Source organism: Spodoptera frugiperda, chromosome 5 (assembly GCF_023101765.2).
Source record: "Spodoptera frugiperda isolate SF20-4 chromosome 5, AGI-APGP_CSIRO_Sfru_2.0, whole genome shotgun sequence".
Lineage (NCBI taxonomy): Eukaryota > Metazoa > Arthropoda > Insecta > Lepidoptera > Noctuidae > Spodoptera > Spodoptera frugiperda.
Window position 1 is genome coordinate 11,289,814 of NC_064216.1, and position 18,433 is coordinate 11,308,246.

The following is an 18,433-nucleotide window of genomic DNA, read 5'->3' on the forward strand; positions in this document are numbered from 1 at the left end:
ACAAAAATAATATCTAAGCATTCAAACACAATTGATGACAATCCTCTCATTCAAAATTATATGTATAAACATAATAGAAAGAAAGATTGCGAATGAAGTAAATTTTAAAATTCAATTTAATCAAAAGAAATCTTGGCAGAACGCAATCACTCGAAGAAACAGTTACTAGCAAAAATTTTTATCTCTACATAAATTAATCTTAGTTAAAAGTCAAGTTGACCAAAGGTTTAAGTTAAGCCAGCCGTTTTGGCATTTCGCCCAAATGTCTAGGCCAAAATTTATTGCTCTTTGCTTGCCTTTTTCTCTCTCCTCTTTCGGTACAACAGTTTCATCAAATGCCAGTGCCATCATTGGCAATACAAGTTGGGTTGTTTCAAAAAAGATTTGGAAAATATCTGCAGTTCACCCGTCGGATATCAACGTCGAATACAATTCTTTGCAAGATAAAAACTCTAGAGATTTGTTAAAGAGAATCGGTATTGTTTTATTTGGTAAATAATGACCATTGTTGGCCAATAGCAACTTCTTATTACTCACAAATTATTAACTTATTTGGAACAAACTGATAAAATCTATCCAAGAGTGATTGGCAGTTATTTGGGTACTTATTTATTTAATTTATCCGGAAACACGTAAGTATTGTGCCATTGCAATTTAAGTTATGTGTACACTTAAGAAGAAGTCACAATGAGGTTGGCATATCCTTATTGGATAAAAAACCCCAATACATTTAACATTAAATAATGATTAAAAGAAAAAATTGGGACACAGTGAATGTTACTACCAATTTCATACTATTTACTTGTTAAAATCTGCTCCAAAAATTCCATCTTAATCTACACGAACCTGTGTGTCCCTGTGTATGCTGTAGGTGGACCAGCAGCAGGGTTCCACCTGGTTGGAGTCCAGCCCCCAGAACTCCAGCTCTTCCTCAAATAGTGGACCACACACATTTGTTGGGTAGTGCAGTTTGCCAGTTCTGGAACAAAATGGAATCTTTGACGAGACAAAACAAGACAGTGGCTCATAATGAATGGGATCATTTTAGCCTATGTAGTAAGTAATTTTAGATGATTTATCTATACATATTAAGAGGATTTGATGACTCCATGTCCTCTTCAGCATCCATCCTATCAACTGAATACCACATGTGGTAAATGTTTCTTTTTTGACAGACAATGCTTCGATTGGTTAGACCACAACTAAAACTGACGCAGTGACAAGATTCAACTATGGTAATTTATTAGCTTCCGTCACCTTGTTGCATTTGGTCATGTCAACACAATCCTGGGCTTTGTAAAGAACCTCTGTGTGCTACCATACCTTCATATGAATAAGGTCACTAAATCTTTGCATCACTAGACCAGGGGACTCCTCAACATTCCAGCAAGTTTCTTCCCTCCATCAGAAATCCCTCTTATACATAAGTAAGATCCGCCATCACTTCCGAACAATATCCGTTCAATAAAATAAAAATAAACTTTGTCTTCCTGCCTAAAGTAACTCACAGTTGTTTATTCACGATAATGCCTCCCTTCAGATGGAAAGTAACAGGGAAATGCGAAGGTGGTTTTTCTTTTTCTTCTATTAATATTATTACTGTGTTCACTGTTCACTGTATTGTGTTTGGATTGGATTTAATTAAATTTTGAAATATTTTTTTTTGTGTCAGGAATATTATAACGACATGTCTGTGTGTGTTTGTTTTTGGAGAAGTGTGAGTTTACGATGCAACATGACGTCACCCCTTTAAACCTGTGAAGACCCCTTCAAAGGTTTAAAGGCAGACTTGCACAAATACTTCATTACGACCATTTTACACCAGATAAAGGTTTGAATCCAATATAAGAGTATGAGAGATGAATGAGATTTTTTTTCAAATCGAAAAATTCCAACATTTCGTGGTTTTTCGAAGGTTTAAGACGTCCGCTTCTCAAACATGAGAGTGCGGGTTCGAAACCTACCAACGGCAAGTACCAAAGTGACTTTTTCCGAGTAATGTGTACTTTCTAAGATTATTTAGACACCACTGACAAATGGTGAAAGAAAACATCATGTTAAAACATTATAAGTCTGAAATCGCCAACCCGTATTGAGCAAGCGTGGTGATTAATGCTCAAACCTTTTCCGTGTGAGAAGATGCTTTTGGTCAGCAGTAGCCACTTATAGGGTGACAATGATGAGTCTTCGCCTAATCTGGGAATGAAAGTCAGCTAAAAGTTAGCCAGAAATCGACCCTTTATTACCAAAAAACAATACAAAAAGCACAATCCTTAATTTTTTTATCACGCTAACATAAAAACGTGTTGATTGTCAAATATAAGCGAAGTTGTGCCGTGATGAGCGTGATGCGCGTGACAAATGCCAGTCGTGGTGTAAAGTATGAAGAATGGCGACCCCCATAAAAGTATTATGGCGTTATAGTCGTAACATGGTCTGAGTACGGAGTTGTAATGGTTTTATCTTGTATTGTAGAGTTGGGCATTAATTTCTGTTGTTGCAACGTTGTTAGTAAGTATGTGAAATGTGTTATAATTGCAGGATTTAATTTCTTTATTTCGTAGTGTAAATACTGCGATCAGTATCATAATTAAAGCTTTAATCTTAAAATATCAATCATGAATCCAACCATATTCATATTCATATATTTATTTGCATTCCATAATGTTAACAAAGATGTTTAAAGAGGCTTAGAGCTAAGTACAGATACATATATACCAGGCCGATACATCACATCAACAGCCTATTAGTTGCCACCTGCTAACCAAATTTCTTTATTTCGTAATGTAATTACTGCGATAAGTATTAGACTTTAATCAAAAAATAACGCTCATGATTCCAGTCAGAAAGGTACATCACACATCACATTAACAGCCTATAAGTGGCCACTGCCGACCAAAGTCTCTTCACCCATTAAGAAGGTTTGAGTATTGATCACCACGCTTACTCAATACGGGTTGGCGATTTCAATTCCAAAATATTATTCAAGACTTCAAGTCGTTGTACTTTTAAATTCTGCATAGTTATGAATACTTATCATGACCGCACTGGTTGTATATCCAACGAATAAATCTATTACTGAACGGTTGGTGTGGTAGTGTGTAGTAACTCTTTGTATTAAATCCATAAATTGTTCTTTCAGGTCTGGGTGTCATGTGTATGTTAACTTGTATGTTTGTAAACGCACCCATGACACAGGAGAAAATGCTAGTGTGGGGCAACGTTTAAAAAAAGTCGTTTATTTTTTATCATACTTTTATCCCTGTTATTTAAGGCCCAAACTTCAGAAAGATCGATTTAAACTTAGAGGATTACACGTCTCTTTCAAATCGCCAGGGATTCACATCTAACGCCAGAACTAAATCCATTAGTATAATCTGTTTAGTTTACATGTTTCATAATCCCATCACAAATCCCGAACCTAAATCTTGGATCACAAGTAATCACAACTATTGCCCTAGATAACTACCAACTTTTCACGCGATATCCCACCAAACTTCCTACATTTTGACTCCACTACATTACCTCCAATCTACTCTAACGCTTAATATAAGGCCATAAAGTCCCTTATTGATCACCGCTTCTCTTCTCTTTATTAATTCAGAGAATTCAAAGTAAATTCAATTTTGGTGTAATGTAATAAGGCTTCAAATGGCTTGTTTAAATTCGGATTCAAATAACTGTGAATGTTTCAGAGGTTAGTGTTTGTATCATTTGTCTGTAAACTTGGGATGAAATAGTTTTTTGTTGTGAAATCTTGTACTGGAAAGTGTTTTATGGAAATCGTTGTTTTTTCTTTGTAATTGTACCTGTACATCAATATTGGTAGTTACGATGGCTCGGTGAAATAGTTTAAATTGCGCATTTATATGTCGAATTTAAATAAACAGGCACAAATGGCTCGGCTCGACCGGAGTGATACCACGGTCTCACAGAGAACTGACGTGAAACAATGCTTGCGCCGTGTCTCATTGTGTGAGTGAGGTTATAGGCGGCCCAATCATCCCAATCCCCAATTCCCCAACAACCCTTAAATTCCTAACCCCCAAAAGGCCGGCAACGCCTCTTATGTTTCGGATGTCCATGGGCGGCGGCGATTGCTTACCATCAGGTGATCCGTCGGTTCATTTACGTACCTACATAAATATTGGTAGTTACGATAGCTGTTTGAAATAGTTTAAATTTAGTTTTTGTACGTCGAATGTAAATAAACAGGTTTGTTTTGTGTCTACCTAAATATAGAGGCTGTGAAGTAATGATACTAATTTGTTGGTTTCACAACAGACATAAACTTCTGTGTGAATCACAGAAACTCGATTGGAAAAAGAATCTTTACTCGAGTAAATGTTTTGACGCAAATTGTTGTGTAAGAATGCGGAAAGATTCGTATCTTCAAAAGAGTATTTGGTAAATATTTTGTTTCTAATTAACTTACTAACCGACATCTTTATTCTTGTTTTAGAATCATGCTGTAAAATTTAGTAGAGTATTGCCAAACTGCTTAAAATAGATGAAGCGGAATAAAAACTAAAAATTTATTGTATTGTTAGTGTAGCATGAATTTCCGCAAAGTAACGCCTGATTCTATTCTATATAAATATTTTTTGTGCAAAATAGTGTTTGTTCCGAACCTTCTCCATGCGATATATACGATATTTGGAACTTTGTCCGTCAATACGATTTAGTTCATCAAAGTCCGTTCAGTTTGCTATACAGGCAGGGTATGCTAACTTGAGTGATAGAACTTTTATCTCACAGGAACGCGAGCGAAGCCGCTGGCAGAAGCTGAGACAATAGACCGCCATTTGCTTCGACTATAAAATAAATATAAAACCAGTTATTTTATTATTTACTAGTATATAAAATCGAGTAACCAACTTACGATGCAGTTTCCTATAACTAAGGTCGTATTCATAAGACATTATACGCGTCAACGACTTGCATTTTATGTACGTTTGCACCGTATGAGGTTGTAAACGCCACGCTAGTTTACTGTCTGACTCTAATCCGCATTAAACGAAAGCATTATGTCAGCAACTTGTGTTATATGAAAACACCTTTATATTTCCCATAAACATAGCGTAACGTTGCTTCGTTTAATTCTTACGGGATATACAGGTGTCGTGGTGGTCTGGAGGTTTAAGACGCTTCTCATGCATTAGGGTGCGGATTCGAAACCTACCAACGGCAAGTACCAATATTACATTTCCGAGTTATATGTACTTTCTAAGATTATTTAGGCTTACTTTCTAATTATAAGTTTGAGAAACCTTCTTCGTGTGAGAAGAGGCCTTTGGTCAGCAGTGGCTACTTATAGGCTGTTGATGTGATGTGATAAAGGTGTACATTTTAGATTTGTACCTATTTTGCACCAGTAATATGTATAGTTATATATTAGAAAGAGTGTGTTTATCGCGATGTTCGCGGCAACCAACCAACAGTGCTCATTAAGAAGAGTCCTTTTATGAGCTTTTTCTCAGAATATTTAAGTGAGATAACAAATATTTTTAGTTCACTTACAATGTCTCATGAAAGTTATTATAAAAATATAGGTATCGAATATATTAAATTATGAATAATTGTTTTTAACAGTACGAAAAAACCAATGATCAAGAAATAATTGATATCATCTTTCTTCAATATTCGTATAGTGGCTTTAAGCAGTAGACATATCAATCATGATGACGGATACTAAATTCTTGTCTAATAGCAAATACAAGAATACAAGTGGAGTTACCTCTTGTATTCAAAAATAAATCTTCACCCGACAAATCTAGCGCACAAATTCGCTTGCACTTCAACCACGTACAGATTTGACAATGACGAGACTTAACAGGGACTCGGGATGCAAGAGAACTTGTCAGTCCGTCAGTCTGTCAGTCTTACTTGCATTGCATCTGTAGCTGTCTGGGTGATGGGCAGAAATCCTGGTGATATTACTGTTAGTTAGAAATGTCGGGTTTCAGTGAAAGATTTGAAATTTGGCTGAGATTTTTGTGTTGGTTTTGATGATAGGTACTAAAATCTTTTGATGGGTGTTATCATTGAATGAGATTGTGGTTTTTAAACGGTTCTAACGGATTTTGACCTGTTTGTTTGTTTGCTTAGGTAAAATTTAGTAATAATTGTAATTTCCTGACGATATATCAATCTGATTTTTGGTACCCACGCTTATTAAAACTTTTCAAAAGAATATTTGTATGTTTTTGCTATTATTAGCTAAGTTATACGGCAATACATTAAACTTCATATAATTTAGAATAATTTTAATTAAATCAAAATTAAATATAATTTCTGTATCATTTCAACTCAATAAACATCGTATATGAATTTCTAAAATGTATACTCTAAACCACACTTTACCCAGCCCTAGAATCGAACCTTGAACCTCAACGTTTCCGATAACCAGACAAGCGTAGCAATGAAATATAGCAACAGAACAAAAATAACTGAAATGTTAACATGAATTGATCGTTTCATCTTTCAGCTTTTATTTCAGACATAAATTATTACTTTCGACAAACGACTAATGGAAATTTGACACGTTGAAACAAAACGAGTTTACCAGAATAGATTCGATATAACACAATCGGAAAATAGAGCTGTCAGAGATTCTAAGAACATTGAAAGTAGTAGCAAATGAAGAAATTTTCGAAAATCCGTTGGTTAAGGGTCGCAAGTTGGACTGCTGGACAAGGAGTATCGGGTTCGATTCTCGAATCGAGCACACTAAGGTTTTTTCGGTTTTTCGAAAAATTCTCAGTAGTGGCACGGAGTGTGGAATTGTTCCCAGTATATGGCAATAGGCTCATCCTCTATTACATGGGACTCCAACACAAATGTTGAAAAGTGGGTGTACATTGTACAGTGGCATTACGTACCGTAATGTGCACCTCTGCATACCCCTTCGGGGATAAAAAGGAATGACGTTGTGTTGTTTTTTTAATAATAAAATAAATGTGGGAGATGAACGTGAAACAACGCAATTCCCCCTCCCCAATCTTCCCAATCCCCGATTCCCGAACAACAACCCTTAAATTCCTAACCCCCAAAAAGCCGTAACCCACTTGTAACGCCTCTGGTGTTTCAAGTGTCCATCGACGGCGGCGATTGCTTACCATCAGGTGATAGGTCTACAACTAATTAGAATAGAATAGAATTTAGCAATTTATAAATCAAATCATTAAATTATAGGTAATATCTAGGAATTGAAAAGGAAACAACTTTTCTCTCGTAGTTCCCTGTTCAGCAAATACACCATACTCGTATAAACAGTAGATAAATCACATTTTATGGTCTCCAAGGAAATTCGTTTAAACTTTAGTGATGTTTAAAAACCAATGTTTACCACTTTACTGTTATTCGCGTTTAAATAACGTTTAATGGTGTGGCGAGGTGAAATGATCAACTGCTGAAGGCTATTAAAGTTTCATGATCGGTTCTTGGTAGATAGGGCGATGTTTTTCTTAGTTTTTTATTGGTCTTGTTACCCACTAATATCATTGACATTTAATATTTGATTTGCCTTAGCCATTTAAATAGGTTTTTTAAGAGAGAAAATCATCTAATGCCTTCTCCCGCCTTGAGCGAGGCGAGAGGTAGTGTCAGACTCTTACTGACTGAAAACCACCCCGTTCCTAGCCCTGCTTTTCGAACCGGAGTACTAGTAAACCGGCTAGGTAGGTATGTAGTTCACAGCTCCAGATCAAGCGTCATCCCTATTGGGCCATCCATTTGTGGTGGTTTGATTTAACCTGAAGCTTTACATTCAGAACAAAATATGTAGCGGATCGAATAATGTATCAGTGATATTGAAAGTAAATGTTTTTTTTAAAAGAGTAATGATGAACTAGCTTCACTGACAGGCTGCGGACTATCTATCGAGTTACAGCGGCTCCGGCTCGAAAAGCATGAATAGGAACGGGGTGGTTTTTAGTCAGTGAGAGTCTGACACTACCTCTTGCCTTGACACTAATCATTGGATGATTTTCCCCTCTCAAAAAAAAGCTTAATTGACAGACAGACTGACTGACAGTTTAATTTTCACGTTTCAAAAGTAGCTAATTAAGAATTAATTTAAATAAATGCTTTGACTTTGAATTTGAATACTTATCTGTCGGTTTGTATATTTTGGCGATAGTGGATGTTAAAAATTTTAAATCAAATGTCTAGGTGCTACATTTTTAAACTGTTTGACGCCCAGACGATTTTGACAATAGAGTTTACAAGATGCTAACTGACTGACAGATTATTCTGAATATAGACTAAACAATCAATTTGTTTACGAATGCATTGATGTTGACTTTAATTTGGCCAAAATTGACAACCTCGTATTTATTAAACTACGTTTTTTGGATAAGATAGTAAACGAACAGACTTATCACTTGATGGTAAGCAATCGATGCCACCCTTAGACACCTAAAACACCAGAGGCTTTACAAGTGTGTTGCCGGCCTTTTTAGGGGTTAGGAATTAAAGTATTGTCTTTGGAATCGGGGTTTGGGGACATTGAGCGTCCAGGCCTTTTAGAGGTTAGGAATTTAAGGTTTATTGAGGAAATCGGAGAAAAGAGATAATTGAACCTCCGGTAACATCACTCACAAGACGAAACAATGCAAGCGTTGTTTCACGTCGGTTTTCTGTGATACCGTGGTATCACTCCGGTCGAGCCGAAGCTGGCTCTCCCACACATACGACAAACGGTTGCAGAAGTTCCTATCTTCTCGTAAAACGTAAACATAATTGAAGATTTACATTAATTCCGTTAAATTTCCAGGAAGACCGACTTATTTCGACAAAGGTTTATCCTTTGGGTGTGTGCGGAAAGGGACAATCACCCGACAAGGGCCGGAAGGTCGCAGGTTTAGATCCGGTCGCGTCAATTTATTATGGCTTACCCACTTTTGATAGTAGGGTTATTATATACCCAGGAATAATAATAGGTGCTTAATTTCTCGAGTTATTTGTTATTTATTAGGAAAACAGTAAAGGTGACCAATTAAAATTATGGGAAGATGGATGGGAGGTTAAGAGGATGAATTAAGGTAATATTAGGAATAATTCACGCCATGGAAAAGGATACTTTTAACCGACTTAATAATGGTTTGTATATTTGTGCGCAATTATTTCACCTTTGTATGCAATACTTCTAATGTATGAAAAGGGCATATTAAACATCCGGGCAATACGACGTACCATATTAAAAATCTTCTTAAAACCATGAAAAACGAAATAAACACTTAATTTTAATTAAAATAAACGTATATTATGTATTCATAACAAGAAAAATTGTATCTTAATCGGCTTTCAACACACCCACGGAAAAAGTAGAGGTGTATTTATGTAGAAATGATTTCTTAATTGCTATCACCCACCACAGGGAACTGCGGACTGTTACCAGGTTACTGGGGCTTCGGCTCGAAAAACAGTAGTGGGAACGGGGTGGATTTTAGTCAGTAAGAGTATGACACTCCCTCACGCCACTCCCAAGGTGTCAAGTCAAGTCTTTGGACGATTATCTCCCTTTAAAAAAAATACACCCACTACACGACTGACACAAACCTATTTAATCTCATGTTTGATCGTTAGTCCATACAAACTGACTTCACGCAAACTTGCGATGATCTTGCTATATGTTCATGTTATACACAGGGTGTGATTTTATTGCAGGATTTTAGAGGTGCTTCGTCAACTGTGGACCGAGATAAGGGCATTAAATCATTAAGTAAATAGTGGACTGGGACCTTCATGTGGCTTTTGCTTTTGACCTCTATTTGTGCTGTCAGTAAAGTGTGATATGGTTCTTATTTTGTGAGTAGTAGAGACTATTTTCGTAGTTGATGTTAGGGTAAGTGATGGTTTAATTATTGTTTTGAATTAGTTGGTGCATGTGTATCTTCTGTGTTTGGGATGTTGTTTGAAATGATAAAAAAATACACTGGATAATGTATTTTGAATTTGAATCACTGGTAAGTGTATTTATTTAGGAAACCAAATTTTATAGTAACAGCATAAAATTCTCATTTTTAACACTTACTCTATTGGATATGTTGTATTTTTTATTCCTAAAAAAGGCACGCAGAAACATTTTCACCGTTTATGTCATATGGAAAATCTCATCTCAACAGTAGTATTCATCATCATCATCATCATCAACAGCCGAAAGACATCCACTGAAGGACTAAGGGGGAGGCTTTTTAGTCATCCAGCTAACGACAGCTAGCCATCTGCATCCACTGGCTTTCCGCGACTCTGACAATGTCGTCGGTCCACCTACCGGGAGGACTGCCCACATTTCATCTTAATATTAGTATTACTGACTACTCGAGTCAAATAGAACGCAATAAAAATAAAAAACGCATACAATGACCTAATTTTAAAACTAACCTATTCGAAAAAAACAATGAGATGTTACAATATTTTGAATTAAAGAAACAAAGGAAATCAAATCGTAAATATAACATCTACTCATAATCAAAACACGACTCAAAACTTTAAAATGTCTGCCATCATGTTCAAAAGAAAATTAAAACAAAACTTTTAAAGAAACATTCTGTATGTATACTAGCTCAACAAGCTATCCAAAACTAAATACACTTTAAACGACTTTAGTCTTTATTCCAAAGTGAATTAGGTTGAAAATCTGTTAAACAGATCAAGCTATCCAAAACTGAATACACTTTATACAATTTTAGTCTTTATTCTAAAGTAGTTAAGGTTGAAAATCCGTTAAACAAATACAGACAAAGGTTTCACTATATTATTTAGAAAGAAACAGCTGTACTATAGTAATCATTGCTTTAGTTTTTATTATAAATCGTTTATTCAATCTATTAAAGTGTTGTTTATATAAAATTCGAATTGTATACAATAATGTGTTTTCTGATACTTGTAATAAAATTCAAGGTCGATTGTTCGATACAGAAAACATATTGCTCCTTTTCTCCAGAAACACAGAACGCATTAGGTTTATCAGAACTGATATATTTAGAAGGACCCACCGCTTCTTTCCAATAGGTAATATTGAATATATAATTTTTTGAAGTCGGTTAAAAATAAACTGCAATCAAAAGTCAAAATATTTTCTACATATTTTTTTTTAAACTACACGTTGTGTTCGCATCTCAAAGAGCCATCAGCAGACCCCCTCCCAGTAGAGCTGATGCCCGATACGGAGCCGCGGAAGATTGGCTGCTGAGGCTCCGACTCAAAGAGCAGAAGTAGAAAAGGGTGGTCTTTTTCAGTAAGAGTATGACACTCACTCTCGCCTCGCCCTAGACGCATGTAATAGGATGATTCCCCTTCCCCCCCCCCCCCCAATGTTAGGTTGACAATCATCAAAATAACATTGCAAAATAAGACACTATTCTTTAATTGACAAATCGACACCAGCAATTTATACTACGCTAAGTCCAAAAAGCGTACTTTACAGTAGAGGCGTTTAAAGGGAAAAACGTGATAACTTTTACATTAATTAAGATACTTTTTTGAAATTTGGTATGCTTAATATTTAATTTATTCATTGTAATATCTCATATTTACATTTCCTTAATTATTTCTATTTTTTGATTTAGCGCAAGTTAGCCGTATATAAACGTAATTCATCAAAAAAATGTTACATCTTAAACACGTCTAACTTATGTTAGCGTAGTGTAGTATGGGAGGTCGTAGTGCATGATCAATCATCTGATGCATATTTCAATATTTTTATAAAGAACATGTACTTACTTACGAAAACATAGTCAACATACCATTAATAAACTAATTAATACGTTAACACATAAGTATTTACTATGTAAAAGTCGCTAAGTCGTTCATTTGATAAACGAACAAGTATACACACGAACGCACTAAACTACGCTAACTATGAGTTAGTGCAGTGTTGCACGAACTTTGACTAAAGTGATCCCCGCGCACACTCCGCTAATAATAGTTGGCGTAATATAAATCGAGTGATTTCAAAAAGTACCTTTACTTAGCGTTTTATAAGATTTGTAACTTTCTTATTTTTGCATATTTCCTTTCAATTTTTTTATGACGTATGTAAACACACATTTTAAGCAACTTGGCATAAAAAAACGTTTTTTCCAAATTTCGAGTTAGCGTAGTATAAATTGCTGGTGTCGAAATGAACGTAACCAACAATTACATAATGTAAATAAACAAAGCAACCCCCAGCCTCCAACGTGTACATGTGGCTTGGCGACACGTGTCACTACTTAATGGCTCTCACTTAAATATTAAACGAGATAAACTCACTCTAGTTTACGCCTCGTGTAGTTTGTTTACCGGAGATGTACAGGTACACACTTATTATTATTTATTACGTTAATCACTGGCACGGGCTCAGTATTACTGAGCTTTTCTAAAAATTCTCAGTATAAAACTTCTCTGTACTAGCACGGAGTCTGAAATTATGCCCAGTATATAGCAATAGGCTTACCCCCGTGGTGATGAATTACAAGTGACAGATGATAGAAGAGCAAATCAATAGATGATGTCATCTATTGATTTGCTCTTCTATCTTTCTATCCTACATTGCACATTTGAAGTTTACATGCGAATAAACATGAATAGAAAATCACACAACAGTGGGCCGAAAGTCCGCCAGGCATGATCACCTTGCCTGGTCCCAAGAATCTCCTTTTCTTAGGCAACTTTAGATTCTGTTCCCTAATTCCCCCTATTACATGAGACTTATAACAAAAATGGTGAAAAATGAGTGTACATTTTAAAGTGGCATTAAATGCCGTAATGTGCAGGTATACCTCTCCTACCCATTTGGGATAAAAGGCGTGACGACATTAAATCACTATGTTTTGTCAATCCGAATTTTGTCGGATCGATCCTAACAGTACTTTTTCTATTCCAATTAAACATGATCCTTCGTGTTCGTTAACGAAATGAATTAATTAATGAATTAGGAATGAGATTAAAAACGTGCCAGTCAGTTTATTTCCTCCCTCTCTTCTTTCTTTTAATAGAAATAACGGCATGTTTTAGGAGTGTTCTTAATAAAAAAAGCCTGTGAACATTTTTAGGCCAGTGCAGATAGGTTTTGAAACAAAAGAAATTTATAGTAGAATGAAACCTATTGGAAATGGAAGAGAATATGCTAAAAATGGAAAAAAATAAAAATTCCACTCCATCAGAGTTCGGGAAGTGGGGGGGAGGGAGGTTTTAAGAGGAAAAATCGGTTTATCGCAAATTTCGGCGAAACTACAAGTCCTATAAAAAAAAGTTCAACGGCAAAGTTGTAGGTAATAAAAAGATCTACAACTTTTGTATTTACACTTTTTTTGTATTACCTCAAAATTTTGTGAAAAATTCAAAAAACTACGATTTCGGTTTTTTATTGTTATCTTCGACAAAAATATTTATTTTTTAACGAAATTTTGTGAAAACGTGCCTTTATATGTACCAAATACATTGTATTTTTTTGGAATTGAAAAATTATTTTTTTTACCAATTATTGATTAAATACCGAAAAATTATCCTAATTTTCAATCGAAAATTCACGCGTCAAAATATCAGATTTTTTATAAAGTTCTGTGGGCTTTTTGTTCGTTGAAATCTCTACTTTTCTATAGTGTAAAAAAAAATAAACGTTACTATGGAAAATGTTCTGAAAAAACGCAATAAACTAAAAAAACTCGAATCAAAAAATTAGTTTTTCATCATTATGCACAATTTTGAGCTATTTATTACAATTAACTTATGTAGCGTAAGATTTAATGGTACATTGACAATTAAAAAAAATATATAAATTAAAACATTCTACTATGATTAACAATCAAATAAGTTAATAATGTTTATATTTGATAAGACATCTACAATGTTATAAGAAAAATGTAGAATTTTGTTTTAATTAAATACGTAGATACTTATATATTCTTATTTGAAGATAATTTATAAACCTTTTTTATTTTTTAAGGTGGCAAAATCATCCAATCCAATCCAATGACCTCTCTCGCCTTAGGTGAGGCGAGAGGGAGTGTCAGACTCTTACTGACTAAAAACCACCCTGTTCCTAGTCCTGCTTTTCGAGCTGGAGCCCCGGTATACCCGCTAGGTAGTCCGCAGATCCGGATCAGGCATCAGCCATATTAGACACCATCTCAGGTATTCTGATGGCTCTTTGAGGCGCGCGCGGAACGCGACGCGCGGCATGCACGGGTCTAGTTCTGTTTGGGCGGCAAGCTACCCTTGCTCGCCGTCTACAGACCCGTACTTACGGAGGCCAGAGTACTTTGCGCGATCCCCGACGCCCGGAGTATCTCTCGCGAAGGCTGGGAGGTGAGGAGGTTTGTTCCCTCACGTTCCCCGCCTCCTTCTTTGCTAGCATGACTGCTTCGCAGAAGGAGGAGACGTCATCCCAGTCTCGCTCGCTCCTCCAGAGACACTTCGGGCGTCGTGAATCACGCGACGATCTCCAGCCGCCGTTCACTATCACCTGTTTTTTCAGAACATTTTCCATAGTAACGTTTATTTTTTTTTACACTATGGAAAAGTAGAGATTTCAACGAACAAAAAGCCCACAGAACTTTATAAAAAATCTGATATTTTGACGCGTGAATTTTCGATTGAAAATTAGGATAATTTTTCGGTATTTAAGCAATAATTGGTAAAAAAATTAATTTTTCAATTCCAAAAAAATACAATGTATTTGGTACATATAAAGGCACGTTTTCACAAAATTTCGTTAAAAAATAAATATTTTTGTCGAAGATAACAATAAAAAACCGAAATCGTAGTTTTTTGAATTTTTCACAAAATTTTGAGGTAATACAAAAAAAGTGTAAATACAAAAGTTGTAGATCTTTTTATTACCTACAACTTTGCCGTTGAACTTTTTTTTATAAGACTTGTAGTTTCGCCGAAAATTGCGATAAAACGATTTTTCCTCTTAAAACCTCCCTCCCCCCCACTTCCCGAACTCGGATGGAGTGGAATTTTTATTTTTTTCCATTTTTAGCATATTCTCTTCCATTTCCAATAGGTTTCAATCTACTATAAATTTCTTTTACTTTTTACCTTTATTAGAGGTATCTGCACTGGCCTATTTCAGCTATAGGTTACAAACAGATTTCTATATAACGTCGAGTAAAAAACCTCAGATACGATACCCAGATCGAAAAGTAGTATTTTATAGTTTTGAAATTTTCCAAATTCCTTACCACGGAGTTTGAACTTGTCTTAACCAGTGAATGGACCCGTGTGTACGGCGCATCACGTTCCACGCGCGCCTCAAAGAGCCACCAGGTCATCAAAGATGGGGCCCAGTAGAGCTGATGCCCAATATGGAGCCGCAGTAGTCCTGGCGGGTTGCTGAGGCACTGATTCGAAGAACAGGAATAGGAACGCGAAGGATTTTATCAGAAAGAGTCTGACGCAATCTCTCGCTTCAATCAAGGCGGGAGAAATCATTGGATGATTAGTCCTTCTCAAAAAAAGCCAGTGTATAGCATCAATATTTCATTATATCTACATGAAACTCATTTTAATCACATTTCTATACCTCTGTCTACCCCTTCAGGGAACAATAAACGCGGTGACGTCACAAACAATAAACCACTTGTCGAATAAAACCTTCGGGAATTTATAGGACACCACCATAGCGAGAATTTGATATCAAGTACATCCTTATCACAAAGCAATAAGATCTATTTTCGGTTATCAAGTGCTGGTATCATATGAGGAAATTCACGCTTAAACAGATAGGCATTCAATAACAATGGACTGCATGACAGGTTGATTTATTAAAGGTTCGTTGGGTGTCAATATAACTGCAGTATATTACAGTTACTACTCACCCCCATAGGGAAAATACCTGGCCAATGATAAAGTTAAAGGAAAGTTGACATAGACGTTTTGTATGTATCACCTATGTATTTAATATAGCAAGGCTTGTCTTGTACTTTAAGTGAAAAGAAGAGGTTAAGTCTTAAATAAAAATTAAGATCACCACCACACTTGCAAAATAGACTAAATAGTAGACGGTTCACCAGGTGGTACATGATCAGTGGCACTGTTACTCATGGACACCACAACGGTAAAGCAGACAAGAGCTTTATCGTTATGTAACTGTGCGTAGAAGATGCGCAGCACGAGTATAAGTTTTATCGATTGTAGGGAAGCCATCCATATTCCATAGCACGTATCTTTCCATATTAAAAACATAAATTAACTGAGTCTGTTGTCCACCAGTGCTAAGCTATGTGTATCAATGAATATGATTGGTGGAAGACAAACACATCCACAGCAACGTAGCATAGCACATCTTTGGTGGAAAAGCACCCTTAATCGTCACGTCTTGTCAATCAAAACTTTAAATCGACACCAGCAATTTATACTACGCTAACTCGAAATTTGGAAAAAACTTTTTTTATACCAAGTTGCTTAAAATGTGGGTTTACATACGTCATAAAAAAATTGAGAAGAAATATGCAAAAATAAGAAAGTTACAAATCTTATAAAACGCTAAGTAAAGGTACTTTTTGAAATCACTCGATTTATATTACGCCAACTATTATTAGCGGAGTGTGCACGGGGATCACTTTGGTCAAAATCTGTGCAACAATGCGCTAACTCACAGTTAGCGTAGTTTAGTGTGTTCGTGTGTATACTTGTTCGTTTGTACAATGAACGACTTAGCGACTTTTACATAGTAAAAACTTATGTGTTAACGTATTAATTAGTTTATTAATGGTACGTTGACTATTCTTTTTGTAAGTAAGTACATGTTCTTTATAAAAATATTGAAATATGCATCAGATGATTGATCATGCACTACGACCTCCCGTACTACACTACGCTAACATAAGTTAGACGTGTATAAGATGTAACATTTTTTTGATGAATTACGTTTATATACGGCTAACTTGCGCTAAATCAAAAAATAGAAATAAGTAAGGAAATATAAATATAAGATATTACAATGAATAAATTAAATATTAAGCATACCAAATTTCAAAAAAGTATCTTAATTAATGTAAAAGTTATCACGTTTTTCCCTTTAAACGCCTCTACTGTAAAGTACGCTTTTTGAGTTAGCGTAGTATAAATTGCTGGTGTCGAAATTCTGGAGTCTTTTGGTTTGATACTTCAAACCAAAATAACATTTATACCTATAGTGTTTATTTACAATAAACCATTATTTACTAACATGATGGCTGGTGCAAACATAATATGGAAATGGAAACGAGAGAATTTATTGAGGCTGATAAGGGAATTTCCTTATAAGAGGAGTCAGCTTGTTGCGCTAATACGCACTGGGTATAAAAAACGCAACTGTAACACAAATAATAACAACCCTCAAAAACTACCTCAATAGCGGTCAAAGTCAAAGACAAATCATTTATTCCAAATATTCCAATTAAACCATACCATACTTAGGTGCGTTTGAAACATCAACAAAGAAAGAAATAAACAATAGTCTGTCTAGAAGCTATATGCTCGTTCCAAAGTGTAAAATAAAAGGGGCAAAATTAAAGTTCACTTGAAATGTATTAAGAAGAACTGATGCGACGTCTTGCGTGAGCCATTTAGACGCGAAAGCGATGAGGTGCGGCGCGGCGCGATGACAATCTATAAATGTGGCCTACGTGACCAACAGCATATGAGATGCGGTGCGATGTGGCACAGCTCGAATGTGATCAATTAGCTTGATGCTGTTGTGCAAAATGGTCACGGTGCTGTCACGTTTTTATTTATAATGTCGGAAACAGAAACAAAACAATTCACATGCACATAGGACATAGCCGCCGCATTTTAAATTTGTATAATAAACCCTACTATTAAGACTGCAGTCTAAAACCCCCATAAAGACTTTCTGAACAAGACATCGCACGAAATTATCAAGAAAACGCCACGTTTATCCTCGCTAGTGCGTAAATGTGTTTACACAACACAAGTAACGAAGCGTAAAATCGTTTCGAGCCAGCGGCCCGGTCATTGCTACGTCACAGCTGGTTATTGGTTGAAAGCCGCGTCAATTTACAAATTAATACTATATTAACTAATATCTTAGCTTTGTTCTCACAACTGTGTTAAGTGCGTTGCATATTCGACTCAATTTCGGCTGTTTTAAAGTGTATTTTTATTTGTGTACCAAGAGGAGAGCTGTGCTTGATAGAGTGATACCACGGCCTCACAGAAAGTGAAACAACGCTTGCGTTGTGTTTCGTTGTATGAGTGACGTTACTGGAGGCCCAATTCGGGTTCGATTCCCTGATTTGGTAAAGTATTATTGGGTTTTTTTTCGGTTACTCGAAAATGTTTCTGTAGTAGGAAGGAGTTTGGAATCGTGTCGCGTATATGGCAATAGGTAAATAGTGCACGTAAATTTTACATTGGCATTACGGGCTGTAATGTGCACCTCTGCCTACCCCTTCGAGGATAAAAGGTGTGACCGTTAAAATGCCAGTATAACATC

General features: G+C 35.8%; 1 protein-coding gene across 3 annotated transcripts in view; it reads right to left on the bottom strand.

Annotated features, from left to right (window-relative positions):
- The window catches only part of LOC118271759 (potassium voltage-gated channel protein Shaw), a 255,565-nt gene that overhangs the window by 177,838 nt on the left and 59,294 nt on the right, over nt 1–18,433 (bottom strand). For all 3 annotated transcript variants that reach the window (XM_050693717.1, XM_050693715.1, XM_050693716.1), the window contains exon 3: nt 847–979. In XM_050693717.1, coding sequence (XP_050549674.1) covers nt 847–979 — 133 coding nt within the window. The remainder of the gene's footprint in view (nt 1–846; nt 980–18,433) is intronic.